Genomic DNA, 21,425 nt, shown 5'->3' with positions numbered 1-21,425 from the left:
CTGGTATCCTGCGTCGGAGTGGCGATCCGTACAGGATTTTGCCCAATATCCCAGGAGACTGCTTTGGCAGCACCAACGCTCTGCACAGAGTATGGTCCCAATGGATGGATGGTTTAGGCCACTGCTGGGAATCGCATTCATTTATTAATTTGTTAGGTGAGTCCTAACGTTTTACTCCTCACTTTAGTTGTGTACAAGCTTCTCTACTCGGCTTGTACCAGCACATGTGATGTGATTTTTATATCCCATGAGCTGTTTACAATGTTGAACTTGACTTTCTAAAATAACTACGTTTCACTCCTTTGCCTTTCTGCTTATCACATTTAATTTGATATGGAAGTGAAGAAAGGGACTCGACGAAGGCAGTGCACTTGATTGAAACACATTTATTCTGTTAACAGCAGAAGCTATATCCTGATATGTATAGGAGGATACAGGAATTGTTTGTAATTTTGGGAAATTGCAGGGATTATTCTTGTACACTACTGGCAATGCTAGTTGTTGATTTTTTTTTTTTTCCTCATGGTTACAAGACACATGCATTTGTAGTTTGGAATGAGCTGCGTACCAAACTGCTGTTTCTGCTCAGACTTCAGGAATCCAAAACGAGTCATGCTGACTTGAAACATCTGGCTGCTGATGCAGCAACCTTGTGATGATGAGTTTTAAAACAAACCCTTTAATAATGCAAAAATAGATTACACTTGTGTCATAAATAAATAATTTTATGTCATATGGTGTTTTGAACTGATATGCACTTTTTTCTTTATTTTTTTGCCTTCAGCAAAAAACAAAAAAAAAAAAAAAAAACATGTCATCCAAAATTTTGCTTTAGTCTGTAGCAAAGGTGATCACTCAATATTGTTGACTTGGAAAATTAACCTCGTAAATTAAAAGTGAGATGTCAATTATATTCTGGACAGTTGATATACATATATATTTATATTTATGTGTGTATATATATATATATATATATATATATATATATATATATATATATATATATATATATATATATATATATATATATATATATATATATATATATTCTTGTACTTAATTTTTGGTTTTATTGGAGGCATTTCTATTTCTAAATTGAGCATTTGACTGCAGGGACATTGAACCACCACCACTCGGTGTTGCAAAGTTCACATATTATTCATGTTTATGCAAACATTTATAATTTTAGCAGCAAAGACTTTTGTTACCTTCACATGTGCACAGGTTAATTGCTTTTAAAATGTGAAAGGATTGTTTTCAACTGATTTTTTAACGTCAAACTTTTCCAACTTACCCATAGAGAGTTTGGTGATGTACAGGGAGTTAATCCCTTGTGAAATGTAATGTGCTTCAGATGGCCAAGTTCGTTTTACCTCTTTATAAGTTCTTGGCAAAAAGATAAGGACCGCATGGGAAGTTTTGGGACTTCTACGAAGCACTTTGAATGGTGATTGGAGACTTTGAATTTATTAATGTTGTTTTGAAAGCTTTGCAGTTGAGAAAAATCAGCTTATAACTGTGGGCTCAAATATTTGTTGGTTTCTACACTTCACTCAGAATTTGAAGGCTTTTTTTAATACTGGCTGCTGTGTGGCCTGCTTTAAGGCATTTGCGCTTACCAGTCCCATTTATTTATTTATTTATTTATTTATTTGTTTGTTTGTTTGTTTATTTATTTATTTATTTTGCACAGCCTTCCATTGACTAAGTTTCTTGCAAGTCGAGCACTGTCAGGTTCCTCAAGAATAATCCTGAATAAGAAATGTCTGAAAATGCAGCCATGAAACATGGATTTTTTCTTTGTACATTGATATATTGAATAATGATCACATCACATCCAAATAGTGTAGTTTTGTGGGCAGAAAATAGGGGACAATACTTTCCGTCTGCTGAACGTGTGACCGCTCTGATCTCGCCAAGTCACAACAATGTCCCTTACAATTGCTCTCCATGCAGGAAGTGCCAAGATAATTGACAAAAGTTGTTGACTGCCAGGCTAATCTGTTGACCCTTGTGCCAGAGTTTGTGTGGCTCAGCGTTGTGATGTAATTGACCAAAGACTTGATATCAAAGTGTTGGTGAAAAATGGACTCCATTCGGCTGCTTCCAGGATTGTGACCTTGGTCATGATGAATATATAATTCGGGAAATTGTTGTTTGGAAGCACTGGGGAAAACCAATGGTCACCAAAATATATGCCAATTCAATTGGCAACCTGTGGGATGTTGAATTTGTGACGATGACTGTGATAAATTACCAAATAGAAAATCATGCTTCCGATATCTTTTGATGCTTCTGAATACCTGTGGAAAACCATCAACCTTTGACATTGCTCCTTTTGTCAAGGCTAAGCTACTGTGCTTGCCTGAGACTCAAAAAGCCTTGTTCATGGTGGTATTTGCCAAAAAACACAATGTTCTGTCACAGTTCATCTGAGGCTCCCAGCTTCCAGGGGACCACTGGATGGTGATTGATCTGGTTGTGCTCCAGGTGTAGCTGCAGTGGCTAATCCTTTGTCGCAGTGCTCCCTGACTCTGTGGCTTGGCCCGTTGCTTCGCCACCTACCATTGCGGTAACGTGAGGTCGAGTGGGAAGGCTGTACCTCCTCAAAGGGAGCCACATACACGGAGAAGCTGCGTGACACGTTGCGGCTGTACAGCTGAAAAGGAAGGGGTTGCGCAGGCTGGCTTCGGCAGTCACAGCTGATATACCTGCACACGTTCAATGAATGGGAGTCCAAAATCAATGGTCATTATACAGAGAACTTAACATTCTACCTGAGCTTGCTGATCGTGACATGAAGCAGTTTGAGTAAAACATTTATCATTCGTCTTTGGTTTAGGGTTTACATTTTGGATGCTCACTCGAGCATTTTCACTCGTTTTTGTTAAGGGTGCAAGTGATTCCATCACACCTCTCTTTGCTCATCGGCGTTTTGCAAAGATTTTACTTAAATGCAAAGCAATTGTTCCCGTAAACTAATGAAGTGCAGTTCTTGCTTTTAATTTAATGTAGCGCATCATATGTGCATAACAGGTCATTCCCCTGATTGTCATATTTGGCCATGGATCATCGGGTGTAGAGATTGAACACATCTTCTCCCCACTGATAATTTACAATCTACTTTCATTCATCGATTATGCCCGCTGCTTGTTGTCTGTAAAATAACATTGTACGTGCTTTTGCTCGTAAATAGCTGAACCCCCATGCAAGCTGATGTGCAGATCGATTTGAAGTTGCGTGGCAGCGAATCGGCAGGGGCACCGAGTGAGCACCATTTTGCAGTAAAGTTGGATTCCTTTGAACAATGGCACAAATGCTCAAAATGCCACTCAACTATCCATTTGCACTGAGCATTGTCGTAAAGGGCACGTGAAAATTTGAGTGGATCGAGCTGTTGAGAATTGATGCGAAGTAGGAATTTCTCAAATGGTTGCTGTTAGATGATGAACGCCTTGATCTGGGGTCAGATTTCTGAAGGATCCAATTGCGATCGTCCATTTTTGCTCTCTCAAATGAGCTTTTAGTCAACCGGTTAGTGATCGTTTTGGCTTTAAAATGCCAGCTCGTGGTGCCATCTTCGATCACAGGTTGTCGCTTGACAACCTGACATGCACCTCTTGTAGAGCATTCTGGCAAACGTTGTCGTCGTTGCAGAATTATGACTCCAGGCTCTGATTATGCATGGAATTCGGTTGTGCTTTTCTAACAACTGAACATGTGTGCAACACACCTCCTGCTTCATATGCAGTTGATTTCTCACAAGCTTCAATGTACGCCTTTCCCCCTTGCCATTGTATCCCAAGTGCTGCCCTACATTGTATGTTCATAAGGCCTATGGTGTTTATCAGTGTACTGTACGTTGCTGCTCCACTGCAGATTGTTCCAGTGTTTATTTTGAATACCAGCATTTACCTCGCAGGATTTTGGTCTCTTTCTTGCGAGGACAAAGGTTTGAGGGCATCTTAATTTAGTTGGATCATTTTGACTCGGATTAATGCTTGAGATTCAAGCTGCCATCCCCAATTTTGTTTGCCGACCATCTATCACAGCGGTCTACTCCCACTATATTGAAACCCATTCTGACTCTTATTGGGAATTTTGTCTATCTGTCATAATTCATTGAAGCTATTTTTTTTTTCGAACTTCTAATTTGAGGCATATACATTGGTTCTTGTTTGACTAAACATGTTAGCCAATTCAATAAAGAAAATGGTGCTTGCTTACCTGGCGAATGCTTGCCGATAGGTGCGGTTGAACAGTGTGTACACTAGAGGGTTGACCCCGGACGAAACGTAACCAACCCAGACAAAGACCTGCAGAAGTTGCTCAAGTGTAGCAGGGCGGCATAGGTGTGCCGGGCATAGTGCCGTGAGCACGTTTGTGACAAAGAACGGGCACCACATGGCAACAAAGAGTGCGAAGACAATTCCGAGAACCTTGGAGGCTCTCCGTTCATTGTTGATAGCCTGTGCCGTCCGCCGCTGTGATGCCGTTGATGGCCTGTGTCCGGCAGAACTTTCTCGACAAACTGACATCCGCGTTGAGGCCCATGGAGATGAGCCTTGTCCTGAGGAAGCTGGAGGCCGTGACGCTGACCTCTCATCTGAACCATAGATTGCAGCCTGCGCTGATGTAACATGAAAAAACAAAACAAAACGGCGTTAGTGGTACAGTGATGTAATGGTGGCCGCGCATTATTTCATTCCCGTTCCTCCATTATTTCCCATATGTTATTCTGCTCGCCGAGTTACTCATTACCATAACCTTGCCTGGCGCCGAAGCGTGTGGACTGTGAGCACGTAGCTGACCACCATGATGATGAGCGGCAGGAAGAAAGCAGAAAGTGAGCCGTAGATCACAAACTCGCTGAAGTTGAGCAGACACTGGTGTGCCTTGTATACCTTTGATATGTCATGAGAGCTGATAATTGGCACGGGCATAGAGATTCCTGAGCACATGGAGGGTACGCTCATTATGCACAAGAAAATGGCATCGTGCAAGTCACCGTACCAGGGCAGATAAAGGCCATTCAGCCCAATGCATCACTTTGATGATTAATCAGTGGGTATTGCACCATGAAAAGCAAAAATAAATAAAACTTCCGTTTCCATCCTTCGTTCATAAGATTAGTTTAACTTGTTCTGAAGTTTCACATGAATATGTATTTCCAAACACGCTTCACTCCATGATGTACGGAGTTGACCTCGACAGACCACATGCTTCAGCTCCATTTACCACGTGCAAGTTGTGCCATCACAAGACGTGTTATTCGCTGGGAAATCGGTGTGCAGTTTCAGCTGCACATACATGTGTATAACGACATCATGCGATCACAAGTACGTTTTTGTTCAGCTTGTTAACGAACATGGCAGAATGAGAACGTTGAACAAGACCCAAGTCAAATCTATACCGATTACATGACTCTTCTCTTTGTCCCGTGTGTCTTCTGGCTTTCTCCAACCCCTCTTCATTGCATGCGTTAATCAACTAACCCATTCCTTGTTATCTATTATCCAAGCTCTTTGCTCACCTTTACAACATTGTCCCTCATCTCTCTCTTCTCTGGGTTGGTCACCCTGAATTTGTTCAACGTGCTTGCTCTTTTCTGCAGTCCTTTAACATTGTAGGTCGTCGCCATCTTATTTGGTCTTCCGTACCTACTTTTGGTCATTTCAACATCCCCTCTTTATAGTATTTTATTTTTGATGTATTCGTTTCAAAATAGATTTTTTTTTTTTGACTCTTTTAACCCTCACTCCTCACTCAATGTCACTTTGACCTTCCACCTTCCTTGTCACGTTCTTCCACGAGCCTCAACCTCTAATGAAAACCCCGGTGGATCCAGACAATTTCTTGTACACAGTGCGCCCTCCCCCGCCACCCTTAAAGCTCAACATGCTACCTGCAGGAAGATCACACCTTGAATTACCCTGTGAGCTCTTGATCTGGCATGTTGAGGATGGATATAAGCATTATAGAAGCAACGTGCAGTCACCGATAGTTCAGGAGAATGCGTTTTTGGAAGGATTATGCCATCACTGTTAACAGAATGTTTTTCTCCGCACATTCCATTACAGGCATCCCGATGGCATAAACCTTCCACTATTGAATGGTGAATGTATTGCTGCAAAGGCTTGCATCTCATTAGCGCGGTGTCATCTAATAATATACCTTTGGTTGCGAGCGGTGAGAGATGGCATTAGTCGTTTACAACGTGAGGCGTTGAGCAATATTTCCACATGCCCTGCATGCTTGCCACATCGTCTTCAATTGGAATCTTTTGTCACCCTTTGTCAAAGTGGTATGATTTGAGCTTGGGTTATCAATCGGACGGGACGACGTTGCCCGACTCGGGCTGACGTCTCACTTGCTCCTCGAAATCGAAACGTCCTACAGACCTACACCATGCCGAGTTATTATGTTTTTGTCTCTCCTCCTCCACGGACGGGAGTGTATTGTTTTTTTTTTCGTTTTTTTTTTGCAGTTTCTTCTTCCTTTTCTTTCTTCGTTTCCTTGTTTCCTTGTTTCCAACACATTACAATTGCACAACATTCCTTCATTTCTGAGCCAATTCTCTTTTAATCTGTTATCGAGGTACGTCGATTACACGCAGACTGCTTTTTTATTGATTCGGCCCCCATTCTTGGTTCAAACCCCGAGCGAGTCACACCAAAGACTTTAAAAAATGGTACGTACTGCTTCCTTGCTTGACGCTCAGCATTTAAAAGGATGGCTAACCACCCGGTATAACCCTTGCCAAGAAACTGCTTTGGCATTACCAATGCCATAAGGAGAATGGTACATGAACATCAAAAAATTAGGAATGCTGAAAATGATTTCAAACTAGGCGTTTTCACAATTCTACTGGGGTCAAAGGTCAAAAGAGGTCACAAAATTAAGGTTTAGGGCCAGCTAAAATATTTCAAATTTTAAACCAATCCAACAAGACCTGGCACAAAAACTACCTTAGCACACTGTACAGACTAACGCAGGTCGGCATCGGTCTGGTGTCATGATTTCTTAATTTAGTGAAGGCTTACATGTTCACACATAGGTCATGACACACCCTGGGGTATGGTGAATCCTTTTGCAAACGAGGTCATGCTGACCTATTTTGACCTGATATGATAGTTGACCTATTTTTTATTTAATACTTTTTAGACCTTGATTATATGTCCACCTGTCTTTCAGCCAAAATATTCAGCATTCATGTTTGCATCGACTCCGTCGAGAGCAATATTTTGCGATCTTCAGTTCAACCGTCTTGATTATGTGGCCACCTGTTTTACCTGGCCACTCAGCAATAATGATACATTCACCATCATTTTGTAATGTTTGTTGTCATGCATTTTTTTCAACTCTGATTTATATGGTTTCAAGAGGGCAGTTTCGATTTTCCACTGGTCAAAATTCAAAACCTGTGATTACATTTCTTGTGAACGAATGCAAATTAAGGGAGACACTTGCATTCTCTTGCGGATGCCTGTGATTCTATTTGTTACTGTTTTCAGAGTTGGGCCAATGTAGCAGCTTGTTATTGCATGAAAGACAATGGCACTGCAGACCCCAAGTTTGAAATAAAAAGGGGAGCAGAATGGAAATCAAATTCAGAAGTGGTACTTGAGAGCAGGATTGGCCATTGACCATGAGGGGGGATTCTACCCCTCGTGTCATTGACAAAGATTTCAGGCTGTCAGCCAAAATAGACAATAGTGGGAATTATAAGACAATGATTACATCTGGGCTGCTGCGAGAGACATTTAGGTTTTTTTTGTTGTTGTTTTTTGGGATACATTGTCGAGGCTCGTATGAGGGCTAACACAGCAAAGGGGGCATGAGACGAGGGGTGGGAGAGGGAAGGACAAAACAGTGGGGAACAGAGACATTAGAAGATCTGTGGAAGGGAGAGGGATGGGGTGGGGGAACATGGGGTAAACAAGATAGACACCAAAGCGACTTTCAGGACCTTATACGACAGGGACTTTCAGGAAGGAGAGCAGGGAAGTAATTTGAATGAGGTGGGTTTGGGGTGGATTAACGGGGGTAGAAAGGATCGTGGTTTTAGATGGGGGAAGATAAGAGGTGGCGGTGAACAACTGTTTTGAAGGCCTGGCGGGAAGAATGGGATTGAAGAGAGTGTGGGAGTTTATTCCAAAGGCGGGAAAAAGAGGAATGAAAGAGTGAAGGTGAGCAGTGATTCGTGATTTTGATAGTTATACCATAATGGGGGTGCTGGCGGACCTTGATAGCCCTGCGAAAATATGGGGGGGGGCGGTAGGGGTAGGGACATATTGCAGACAGAGCAGGAGTGGGGGCGAGACTGGAGAGGAGATGGTAGAAGACAAAAACCACCGACCTGCTTGTGGTGAGAGTGAGAGAACCAAAGACTCGGCCTCATCGTGTGTGATACCAATGATCCTAAATGCCTTGGTTTCCACAGCGTGAAGCCGAGACAGGTGAGAGGCGGGAGCACCAGCCCAGAGGGGAAAGCAGTACTCCATCAGCCTGTGGACGAAAGCTTTGTATGTGGTCAGGAGCTCAGCTGGGCCGAGGAAGGACTTTGCACGACGGACGATTCCCAGTCGGCGACTGACTTTGGTGGCTTTCCCAGGAAAGATCATGGCAGATAGTGAGGCCCAGAAGCTTGAATGAATGGATTTCTTCCAGAGGATTGTTGAGAAAGTAGATGTGGGGGGCTGTGTATTTATTGCGTACGCTTGAGAGGGATTCGGGTGGCTATTTGTATTGATCCGGGTTACAGCAAAGTTATTTTTATTTTTATTTTTTTTTTTTTTAATTGGAAACCAAACCCTAACTTGGAAAAGTGGAAACTGCCAGATTTGATGAAAAACGTAATTTTCAATTCTACATTCTTATCTGCACAAAGTGGCTAATTATTTATTTATTTTTAATTATTGTCGTCTTTTTTTCTTTTTTTTTTAATTCCATCCCCCCTCCCTTCACAGAGATTGCTGAGAGAAGGGCACTAAAGTTGCTGCCTAATGTTGCATTACTTGGATAAAAATTTGATTTCATTATAATCTGATTACAATTACGTCAAACATTTCTTGTTTTATGGAATTGGAGTTGAATTTCCCTTTAATTGTTATTGTCGCGTAAGCTTACTCGAAAGCAATGCACGCCTCGGATTTCATCAGTTTCCTTCTTCTTTATTGCGACACGTACCGTATTTCCTCTTGCTTTTTTATTATTATTACTATTATTATTATTATTATTATTATTATTATTATTATTGTCATTTTCTCTTTTGGGTTTGCACCCAGTCGTGTCGTCGATTCAACATCATTGAACAGTCACCGACCCGTAACTGTTGATGTGTGGTCATCACCACCAATGTGTCCTGCATAAAACAAAGCCATTGTGGCCCTCGCTCTCGCGTGCTCTGCATATGGAAGTGTTGTGGGCAAAAGCATGTTCGAAGGTGTGACAATGCAACTGTGATCGGTGAAGCATCGATGCCGGGGAACGCACTCGCTTCCTTTGGTCATTTTGTTGACGAATAGTTTTCCAAATTAACTTTGCTTGGAGTTGAATGACATGGTGAAACGAGCTGCTGTGAGCTGTCCTATGTACTGATTGTTTTTATTTTGGGGAGACTGTAATTGGTGGTGTAGATCCACATAGAACGTGATGAACAAGATTTTCGTTATGTGTAACTAATAGTGGTATTTTATTTTTGGAATTGAGCTCCAATATGCTCCAACACATGAACACTCATTACCAGCTGCTGAAAATTCCATTTGTTCATCTCTTGGGCTGATGTTGTGTGCGGTGGGTGTTATCAACTCCGCGTGCTGTATCGTGTTTTCGTGTTTTACGGTTATGGTGCTTGCGCACTTCATTGCGATGGACATCTGGGCTGCTGTGAAAAACCTTTTGTAATGTTTCGTCCGAAGTTCAGAAATGCAACGTTGGCATTCAAAATAATTTGTGCTCTGAAAGAACTTACATCATGCGTGTTTTTTTTTTTTTTTGGCACTGTTTTGTTCATTGGAGGTACTGTTGTCTCGGTAATAAATGTGTTTGTGTTGATTTGCAGGAAAGTGGAGTTCAGCTAAATTTGGGTATTTACGAAATGGGCACTCTGTCGGATTACTGTTTGGTGTAGAGCGGTGTACTTTGTAAGATTATGGCCTGCTATCGTGGGTGCACCTTGTTGGATTATCGTTAGGTGTAGTAGAGCGGTGCACTGTGTAGCATTATGGCACGTCCTTGAGGGGTTGGCCGGGGGATGTTTATGGGTCCAGTCTTTCACGAATCGGCCGGCCAGGCTTGGTGCTCGAATAAGTAGTTAGGACAGGAATTTGGGATTTAGCTATTTCAGGTTCAATTTCAATTTTCAGTTTTTTCCAAGTTCAATTTGGGATTTAACTATTGTTGAACTGATATCAAGTTCATCAGCTCCCTCTGTACTACAAACATGTTGCTGCAGGGCAAAATACCAGTTGGACCCTGACATTCATGGTTCCGCTATTCGCAGACCCCACGTATTCACTGCGAACAAAATGTGGCCTGTTCATACATTTGTGGCCCTGTGCTTCGCGTATTCATTAGTCCAGGAGCCCAGAAGGTTTATTCAAGTGAAAAGCGCACGAATGTTTGACCTCATGGGCTGATGGGGTCATCCACCGACGTCACAAAAATGCAATGCTGCCGGGTCTGACCCGTGGCTTTCCCCCCGAAATCACTCAATTAGTGACGCCATTACCGATAAACCTATTTTGCTCAATATCTGGAAAATATGCATGATATAACAAATAAGGTGTGTACACCTATGTTTTCATGGTTAATTATATTACACTGACACCCGCATTATTGCTAAAAAATGTATAGTTTACCGTGTAAATGTTTAGTTCACCCACTCAGTTAGCAACGCCATTGCGGAAAAACCCATTTCCATTAATATCTGAAAAGCATTGCATGATAATATCACAAATAAGGTGTCTATACCCATGTTTTTATGGTGAAATATTACAATGCCAACTCAAGTGCTTGAAAATGTTGAGTTCACCCTGAAAGTTGCCTACTGGAGTCGTACCATCTCTGTCTTTTGTTACAATGTGGCAAATAATGCATTGGTCTCTGTCCCTTTTTGTTATTTACAGATCATGGCAAATGACGCCCCCGTTTGTATAATTTGCAAAGAAAGAGGAGAAAAGAAACGTGCCCTGAAGACAGACAAGGCATCTCTCACAAAGAAACTTGAAAGTAGACAGGAAGTGTTTCTCGATGACAACAGTCTTCCCCCAATAACAGCCGCAGTGATTGATGGCGGTATTATTCTCCATGAAACCGTGCTGCATATGCAGCACAGCAAGTCCACATATGCAAACATGGCAAAGGATCTTTTGGCAAAAGTATGTTTGTATCGTGGGGAGCAAATCCATTTAGTGCTCGACAAGTACCAGTCACCATCAATCAAAGATACCGAGCGAAACCTGCTTCGTTCAACTACTCCTCAATCATTCATCATTACTGGACCTGACCAGGCTCAGCGACAGAGTGGCACAGAGTTACTCAAAAGTGGATCATTCAAGGAAGAGTTTGCCCAGTTTGTAATGGAGGAATGGAAGAAGCTCCAATATGGTTCAATTCTTGGAAAAAAAAAACTTTCACATGGTGGTGTGTGTATGGAGATGAAGAACACCGAGGATGATGTGCTGCAAATAGAGGAACTGAATCACCTCCAATGTCGACATGAGGAAGCTGACACACTCATTGCCTTTCACGCAAACAACATTTCCACTGGTGACATTCTAGTAAGGTCCACTGATAAGGACATCTTCATCATTCTGCTTGGGCTTTCTGGAAGGTCGGAAGGGATCAACATCATCATGGACTATGGATCTGGCAACCACCGAAGGTACATTGATGTCACTAAACTAGCTGACATTCTTGAGAAGAAACAGACTGGTATCACTGAAGCACGAATCGGCCTTCATGCCTTGATTGGTTGTGATTTCACATCGTGTTTCTACAGAAAGGGCAAAGTGAAGCCCTTCCAGCGGATGGAGTCAGATGCAGCTCATGTGATGGCATTGCGATCTCTAACAGCTAAGGAGGTAGACGTCCAAGCTGTTACACCCTTTGCGTGCTGTATGGCTTCAAAACCTCTGACATTGATGAAGCCAGATACAAGGTGTTCATGCGAATGGGTGGTGGTGACGAAAAGGAGCCCCTTGCCAGAATAAAGAAGATAAACTGTGCCTCTCTTCCCCCGTGTGCCAAGACACTTGGTAATCATATGAAAAGGGCGCACTATGTGGCAAGAATCTGGAAGAGAGCTGATCAGACAGATCCAACTGGTGGGGCGAGTCCGACAGACTATGGATGGAAATTGTCTCAAAACTGCTTTGAACCAGACTGGTATCCAGGAAGTTCAGTTCCAGAGTCCCTCACAGGCCCACATGAGTGTGATGGGGATGGCGTGGAAGATAATTCAGTTGATGAGGAAGAGTCAGATAATGCTTGGAGTGAGAACAGTGATGAGAGTGATGAAAGTGATAGAGAAGACTTGTAATGCCAAGAGGACATCAAGTTAATTATGTGAACTGCACATTTGCAAGTTTTCCATATAACGTTGTTCGGTGATTGTGTCGCTTTTTGAGCGGGTGGGCTCCACATTTACATGGTAAACTACACATTTCCCAGTAATAACACAGGTGTCAGGGTAATGATTGACCATAAAAATATCGGTGTGGACACCTTATTTGTGATATTATCACGCACAGTTTTTCAGATAGTGAGGTTTCGGTAATGGCGTCGCTAATTTAGTGGATGAACCATGCATTTACGTGGTAAACTATACATTTTCTAGCAATATACGTAGCATCAGGGTAATGATTGACCATGAAAACATAGGTATGGACACCTTATTCGTGATATTATCATGCATAGTTTTCTAGATATTGAGGAAATTAGGTTTTTCAGTAATGGCGTCACTGATTGAGTGATTTCGGGGGGAAAGCCACGGCTCAGACCCGGCAGCAATGCATTTTTGTCATGTCGGTGGATAACCCCATCAGCCCATGAGGTCAAACGTTCCGGTGCTTTTCACTTGAATCAACCTTCTGGGCTCCTGGACTACATAGGTTTTTTTTCTTTCCTTGTGGGCGCAATTTTTTTCCCCACCAGCCACGAATAAACACAGTGAAAAAACCATCTTCTGCAAGCCATGCCTAAACAAAGGGGTGAGAGTGTGGCATCTGTGGGCAGTTACTATGGCGAGAACGCGTCGTCTGTGCGCTACATAAAGAGGTACAAGAAGGCGATTCGCAGACTTCACGGTGAGCGCAGTACCCAGCACCAAAGTGGTTACTCAAATCAGAGACGCGCATATCAAATTGGTGGAGAAGGCATTAAATATGTGTGGAGGACAATGGCCAGAAAAGTGTGCCTTTAAGCGGATCACTGATTCTGGAAAAGGAAAAGCGCATTTACGATCTGTCTGGCGTGGGTGGCGTTGCAAGCATGAGCGATGCTGGTATGAGTGATGTGGGTACGAGTTCCTTCCAAGCCAACAAGGGATGGTTTCACTGCTTCAAGAGGCGGTACCGTCTCCATAATGTAAAGCCCAAAGGCGAGCATGCCTCAGCGGACCGCGAGGCAGCTAGAACTTTCCCTGTTCAACTTGCGCAGCTCATCGAGGAGAAGGGGTATGTACTGGAGCAGATCTTCAACGCAGACGAGGCCGGCCTGTTCTGGAAAAAAAAAATCCCCACGAGGACTTTCATCTCAAAATGAGAGAGGTCAGCATCAGGCTTCAAGTCTGCGAAGGACCGGGTATCTCCTCTTCCCTGCGTCAACACCATAGGGGACTGCATGATCAAACCTATAATGCTGGATTGTTCCCTAAACCTACGTGCTCTCAAGGGCAAAAACAAACAAACTCTGCCCATATTTTGGAGGGCCAACAGAAAGGCATGGGTAACAGCTACAATCTTTATGGAATGGTTCCACAATTGTTTCGTCCCTCAAGTGGAGAGGTACCTGGCAGACAAGAACCTCTCCGTCATGATTCTCCCGCTGGTAGACAACACTTCTGGTCACCCTGAGCAGCTGAAGTTGGCCCATGCCAATGTCGAGATCATCTTCCTGCCACCCAGCACCACCTCCCTGATCCATCCACTCGACTAAGGTGTGATTTCAATATTTAAAATGCATTACACCCACCGCACCTTCCCTTGCATCTTGGATGCTCTGGAGTTTGACTCTGCATTTACCCTCATGCAATGTGCGAAGGATTTCAACATGGTGCACTGCATCAGTGCCATCAAGGACTCGCTGGCTGAGGTGAAAGCCTCCACCATCAATGCTTGCTGGCACAACCTATGGCCACAGGCAGTCAACAACTTCAGAGGTTTTTCCACCAACACCGAGGAGAGGCTGAAAATTGCCGGGTTGGCACAGGAGGTTGTTAGGAGAAGGTTTTGACGATATGGAGCCTGAGGAAATGGAGAAGCTCATAGCCTTGCATGGTGAGGGGCTGATTGAGGAGTTGGAGGGCATCATTCAGGCTTAGGAGGAGGAGGAGGAGGAGGAGGAGGGCAGCAGTGAAGTGGAGGAAGAGGTACCCTCTCTTCAATAAAAATTGGAAAGACCATCTTCTGTTGTTCTTTTATTTGTGAGTATTTTTTTTTAATGAAACTTTAAGCATGTGCTTTTGTGTTCGTAATATTTTTTAAAATTTTCCTTAAAAAATCACAAACTGTTGGGAGCCCATCCCCCTTTTTCCCATTGAAACAATGGCCCGACATTTGCAGATTCGACATCGTGGCCCTGTGCTTTGCGTTTTCATGAGCATATTCACAGTTTTTAGTGGAATTTTTGATTTTTCCCTTCTGAATCATGAACCACTGGGAACCTATCCTCCTTTTTCCCATTGAAACAATGGCCCGACATTCGCTGTTTCAACATTCACGGTATTTTTCAGGAACGTATCCCCTGCGAATCTGGAAGTCCAACAACTGCTTTAAAAGGCAAATTTTGAGTGATCACCTGACCCTCCCTTGTGCTGTTGAGGTTTTACATTGTCTAGCAGAAGTTTCTCAATTTTCAGGCCTGTTCCTGTTCACTTGTGAAAAGGTGGCCATTTAGTTATCTTCATGGTGAGCATATTGGCATATTTCTTTACAATGTGAACAGCTTGAGAATCTTGAATTCCTTAGTATTATATATATATATATATATATATATATATATATATATATATATATATATATATATATATATATATATATATATATATATATACCCCGGTTAGAATAGGTGTACCATATTCCTGTGTGTCGTAAGAGGCGACCAGGGTTGCGTCAGGAAGGGCATCCGGCGTAAAAACCGATGCCAAATCATTATGCGGACAACAAAACGAATTTCCATACCGGATCGGTCGAGGCCCGGGTTACCAACGACCGCCACCGGTACCGGTGGTCAGCAGGGTACCAGTGGAAATTGTGCTACTGCTGGGCGAAGGAGGAGAAGGAGACTGGGAAGGCGAGTCCGGAGGCAGTGGGAGAGGGGGAAGAGTAGAAGTGTGGAGGTGGGAGTTGGAACTCTGAATGTTGGGACGATGACTGGCAAAGGGCGAGAGTTGGCTGATATGATGGAGAGAAGAAAGGTGGACATACTGTGTGTACAAGAGACCAAGTGGATGGGGAGCAAGGCGAGGAGCATGGAGGTGGTTTCAAACTGTTCTACCATGGTGTGGATGGGGGGAGAAATGGTGTCGGGATAATCCTGAAGGAAGATTATGTCAAGAGGGTATTGGAGGTGAGGAGACTGTCTGATCGAGTGATGAGTGTGAAGTTGGAAATTGAAGGGGTGATGATAAATGTCATCAGTGCATATGCCCCACATATGGGGTGTGAGATGGAGTATAAAGAAGATTTCTGGAGTGAGTTAGATGAAGTGGTGGAGAGTGTATCCAAGGATGAAAGAGTGATGATTGGAGCAGATTTCAATGGGCATGTTGGGGAAGGAAATAAAGAGGATGAGGAGGTGATGGGTAGGTACGGTCTCAGCAAGAGAAATGTGGAAGGGCAAATGGTGGTAGAGTTTGCAAAAAGAATGGAAATGGCAGTATTAAATACGTATTTCAAGAAGAAGGAGGAACACAGGGTGACGTACAAGAGTGGAGGAAAGTGCACACAGGTGGATTACATCTTAAGCAGGAGATGCAACCTGAAAGAGATTAGAGACTGTAAGGTGGTGGCAGGGGAGAGTGTAGCTCGACAGCATCGATTGGTGGTCTGTAGGATGACTTTAGAGGTGAGGTTGAGGAAGAGAGTGAGGGCTGAACCAAGGACCAGATGGTGGAAGCTGAAGGAGGAAGACTGTTGCGTTAAATTTAGGGAGGAGGTGAGACAGGCGTTGGATGGTGGTAAAGATGGGTGGGATGATTGGGCAACTACAGCAGAAGTGGTGACAGAGATAGCTCGGAAGGTACTTGGTGTGACATCTGGACAGTGGAAGGAAGATAAGGAGACTTGGTGGTGGAATGAGGAAGTACAGGAAAGTATAAGGAAGAAGGGGTTGCCGAAAAAGAAGTGGGATAGTCAGAGAGATGAAGAAAGTAGGTAAGAGTCCAAGGAGTGGCGGCGAAAGGCAAAAAGAGAGGTGGCAAAAGCCAAGGAAAAGGCATATGACGAGCTGTATGAGAAGTTGAATACAAAAGAAGGGGAAAAGGATTTATACCGATTGGCAAGACAGAGGGACCGAGCTGGAAAGGATGTGCTGCAGGTTCGGGTGATAAAGGACGCAAATGGGAATGTGCTGACGAGCGAGGAGAGTGTGTTGAGAAGGTGGATGGAGTACTTTGAGGAGCTGATGAATGAAGAAAATGAGAGAGAGAGAAGGTTGGAAGAGGTGGAGATAGTGAATCAGGAAGTGGGGTGGATCAGTAAGGATGAAGTAAGGACTGCTCTGAAGAGGATGAAGAGTGGAAAGACGGTTGGCCCAGATGACATACCAGTGGAGGCATGGAAGTGCTTAGGAGAGATGGCAGTGGGGTTGTTAACCAGATTGTTTAATAAAGTCTTGGAAAGTGAGAGGATGCCGGAGGAGTGGAGATTAAGTATACTGGTTCCGATTTTCAAGAATAAGGGTGATGTGCAGAGCTGTAGAAATTACAGAGGGATAAAGTTGTTAAGCCACAACATGAAGTTGTGGGAAAGAGTAGTGGAAGCTAGGTTGAGAGGAGAGGTCACGATCTGTGAGCAGCATTATGGGTTTATGCCAGGAAAGAGCACCACTGATGCGATGTTTGCTTTGAGAATGTTGATGGAGAAGTATAGGGAAGGCCAGAAGGAGTTACATTGTGTGTTTGTGGATTTAGAGAAAGCTTATGATAGGGTGCCAAGAGAGGAGTTGTGGTATTGTATGAGGAAGTCGGGAGTGGTGGAGAAGTATGTGAGGATCGTGCAGGATATGTATGAGGACAGTGTGACAGCGGTGAGGTGTGCGGTAGGAATGACGAACCGGTTTAAGGTAAAGGTGGGATTGCACCAAGTGTCGACTCTGAGCCCTTTCCTGTTTGCAATGGTGATGGACAGGTTGACGGATGAGATCAGACTGGAGTCTCCATGGACTATGATGTTCGCGGATGACATCATGATCTGCAGGGAGCAGGCTGAGGTGAGCCTTGAGAGGTGGAGGTACGCACTGGAGAGAAGGGGAATGATAGTCAGTCGGAGTAAGACGGAGAACATGTGCGTAAATGAGAGGGAGGGTGGTGGTATGGTGCGGTTGCAAGGAGTTGAGGTGGGGAAGGTGGATGGGTTTTAAATACTTGGGATCAACTGTCCAAAGTAACGGAGAGTGTGGTAAAGAAGTGAAAAGAGTGCAGGCAGGATGGAGTGGGTGGAGAAGAGTTGCAGGAGTGATTTGTGGCAGAAGGGTAGCTGCAAGAGTGAAGGGGAAAGTATATATGACTGTAGTGAGACCAGCTATGTTGTATGGTTTGGAGGCGGTGGCACTAACAAAAAGACAGGAAGCGGAGCTGGAGGTGGCAGAGTTCAAGATGCTGCGATTCTCGTTGGGAGTGACGAGGATGGACAGGATAAGGAATGAGTGTATTAGAGGGACAGCGCAGGTAGGACGGTTTGGAGACAAAGTGAGAGAGGCGAGATTGAGATGGTTTGGACATGTGCACAGGAGGAAAGTGGAGTATATCGGGAGAAGGATGCTGAGGATGGAGCCGCCAGGCAGGAGGAGAAGAGGAAGGCCAAAGAAGAGGTTCATGGATGCGGTGAGGGCGGACATGCGGGCGGTTGAAGTGTCAATGGAAGATGTGGAGGATAGAACGAAATGGAGACGGTTGATCCGCTGTGGCGACCCCTAACGGGAGCAGCCGAAAAAAGAAGATATATATATATATATATATATATATATATATATATATATATATATATATATATATATATATATATATATATATATCTATATATATATATATATATATATATATATATATATATATATATATATATATATATATATATATATATATATATATATATATATATATATATATATATATATATATATATATATATATATATATATATATATATATATATATATATATATATATATACATATATATATATAAATATATATAAATATATATATATATACATACACATGTATATATATATATATATATATATATATTATATATATTAGTATCCCATAAGTCAAGTAATATTTTGTATTTTAACAAACAAAACACCTAATTTAGCAATATGATTTATTATTGCAAATGTTCAAAGTGACCATCATTGATGTCTCGGCATTGATGACAGGGGTGAACAATTGAGCAACAAACTTCAGCAAAAATGTCTGCCAAGATAGATACACAGGATTGCTCGATTTCATCCCCAAGTTCTCAGAGTGTAGCTGGTTTCCTGCTCTTCACCACATCCTTCAGGTAACCCCACAGCTAAAAGTCGAGTGGAGTTAAATCAGGTGAACGTGGGGGATATTCAATACATCCTCTTCGCCTTATCCAATCGTTCGGAAATTGAGCATCAAGATGCGATGATAATGTGGGGGAGCCCCCATCTTGCTGGAAGTAAACCTCTTCATTGCCGTATTTCTGATTTAGTAAACAGTGGTCACTTTGAATACTTGCAATCATAAATCAGGTAAGTTAGCCTTCTTTTTGCTAAATTATTAATGTTATCTATATTAAAATACGAAATATGACTTCATGAAAAGTGTGCCAACATTTTCCTGGGATATATATATATATATATATATATATATATATATATATATATATATATATATATATATATATATATATATATATATATATATATATATATATATATATATATATATATATATATATATATACACACACAAATTCTGGCTTTAGTCATTGGTGTTTTGGCACAAGCATGTGGGAGCTCCAAGCTAACTCGGATTAAATGAGGCATAAATAGGGTAATCTTTATGATGCTGTCAATTGTGTCATAACTGCAGGCCTGTCAGCTTTGTATTTGGTGTGAAAGTGTTTGGTTATGATGTGTTTGCTTTCGCTTGGTGTATGTGCTTGCATTATTCAAATTAAATTTTGAGCATTGGTGGAGTTTAGAAGAAGAAAAAATCCCGTAAAGTGTCATTCAATGGGGAGCACATGGATGGAATGCACACACCAATGGAGATGAGCCAGACGGCGAGGATCTTGAACAGCGCCTTGGCTCGTGAATTGTATCGGCTGTGCTGGATGGGCCTCTTGATGGCGACGTATCGATCCAAGGAGATGGCACACAAGTGCATGATTGAGGCAGTGGAGAAGAGTACATCAAGGTAGATCCATGCAGGGCAGAGTTGGGGCGGCAAGGGCCAGCGGTAACCTACGCACACGGTGGCACGGGGAGATCTTTTCACACGAGGCTCTGTGAAGTCTTAAATGAAAATGTCATCAGCCGTCTCATTAAAAAAAAAATGGAATTGATGAGGTGAGGAAAGAGATGTAGAAAGGCTGCAAAGCAGTGGAGGATGGATGACCGGAACTTTTTTGGCCTTTATCACCAACATGTCCTCAAATCTCCAAAGTTGCTGGAAAGGAGGACCATTATTGGTTGGTATTTGTAAGTAATATATACAGTATTTCCATTCCACTTGGTGGGGTGGAAACTTCCAGGAAAGGTCACTTCTTCATCTTGCATTTTCCCGTGTTTTTAAGGTATAATATAATGAGGAGCTCATCACAAACGCGTCCTCGCCACTTGCATTCCACTCGGGATAAATTTTATTTCCAATATAAAGATGATATTCCCTTTGGTGTTTTGGGAAGTCATTCGTTACCTGTCGAGCATTCTGTAGCCAGTTAATGGTTTTGCCTTTTGTGGCAAAACTAGGCTTTTTTTTTGGTCCGTCATTTTCTTTTTTTTAATTCCTCATCCTATTCGCTGTATTTTTTATTAGTATTGCCACCTCCATCATGTTTACAAGTCACCCATCTGCAAGTCTACTCGGTCTTATCCCAGCAGGCCGATGTTATTTGCATGATTATTCGTATTTTTACATCTTGTAACGCATCTCGAATCTTGCTGTTTCATGTCAATACCTCTGTTAAATTGCATCCTACTGCAAACTGCTATGCTGGAGCTGCTTCCAAACTATTTACATTTTCACATTATTCCATTTCTTTCATGTGGTAAATATGAGATTCCATTGTTACCTTCGCCACCGAAGGTGAAGGAGGTTATGTTTTCACCCTTCTCTGTCTGTCTGTTTGTTACTTGCAAAATGGAAGATTTTTCAAGTATATTGGTTCGTCGATTTTGTTATTCTGTCTGTCTGTTTGTCGCCTACAGTCACAATTCAAAATCGATCGTCATGAAACTTCACAAATTTGTAGAGGTAGTCTCAACTGAGAAGCGGATTGATTTTGAGGTCAAAGGTCATCTTGAGGTCAAATTACTGAAATCGTCATTTTCCATCAGACTTGAAATTTGAACAAGATTTGCATATTGCGTCACTGGATTGAGAAACTAATTTTGAGATCAAAAGGTCAACTCGGGGTCAAACTTCTAAATTCAAGAATTTTTCTCTGAAAGATCGTCAATTTTCATCCGATTGACTTGAACTTTGATTAAGATTGTGAATTTTAATCTTCATGAAATGGACAATTTGATGTATCCATGGCAACTGCTGGAAAGGGTATCATTTTCCAAGTACCATGATCTGTACGTCATCGTCTTGTTTGTTTTTGTCTGTCTGTGTGCAGGATATCTCAAAAATTTGTAGACGGATTTGGACGAAATTTGGTGGACAGGTTGAGTGTGTGACAAGGACGAATTGATTCGATTTTGGTGAAGATCCGAATCCGAATCTGGATAAGAGAATTATTTCATTTTTAAAGTGATTCTTCACCATTGAGAAGATAGGGC

At 42.4% G+C, this 21,425-nt stretch overlaps 2 protein-coding genes across 2 annotated transcripts in view; one reads left to right on the top strand and one right to left on the bottom strand.

The window, feature by feature from the left end:
• The window catches only part of PSMD1 (proteasome 26S subunit, non-ATPase 1), a 294,517-nt gene that overhangs the window by 153,796 nt on the left and 119,296 nt on the right, over positions 1–21,425 (top strand). The window lies entirely within an intron of this gene.
• The window catches only part of HTR2A (5-hydroxytryptamine receptor 2A), a 48,125-nt gene continuing 27,753 nt past the window's right edge, over positions 1,054–21,425 (bottom strand). Inside the window, exons 3-6 of the mRNA XM_085887954.1 lie at positions 19,683–19,883; positions 4,773–4,951; positions 4,228–4,625; positions 1,054–2,711 (exon numbers count right to left, since the gene is read on the bottom strand). Of these exons, the coding sequence (XP_085744080.1) occupies positions 2,429–2,711; positions 4,228–4,625; positions 4,773–4,951; positions 19,683–19,883 (1,061 nt within the window). The 3' untranslated portion in view covers positions 1,054–2,428. The remainder of the gene's footprint in view (positions 2,712–4,227; positions 4,626–4,772; positions 4,952–19,682; positions 19,884–21,425) is intronic.

Source organism: Eptatretus burgeri, chromosome 7, assembly GCF_056783735.1.
Source record: "Eptatretus burgeri isolate ZD-2024b chromosome 7, Ebu_testis_v1, whole genome shotgun sequence".
NCBI lineage: Eukaryota > Metazoa > Chordata > Myxini > Myxiniformes > Myxinidae > Eptatretus > Eptatretus burgeri.
The sequence above is the reverse complement of the archived record's forward strand: the minus strand, read 5'-3'. Positions and strand labels throughout refer to the sequence as shown.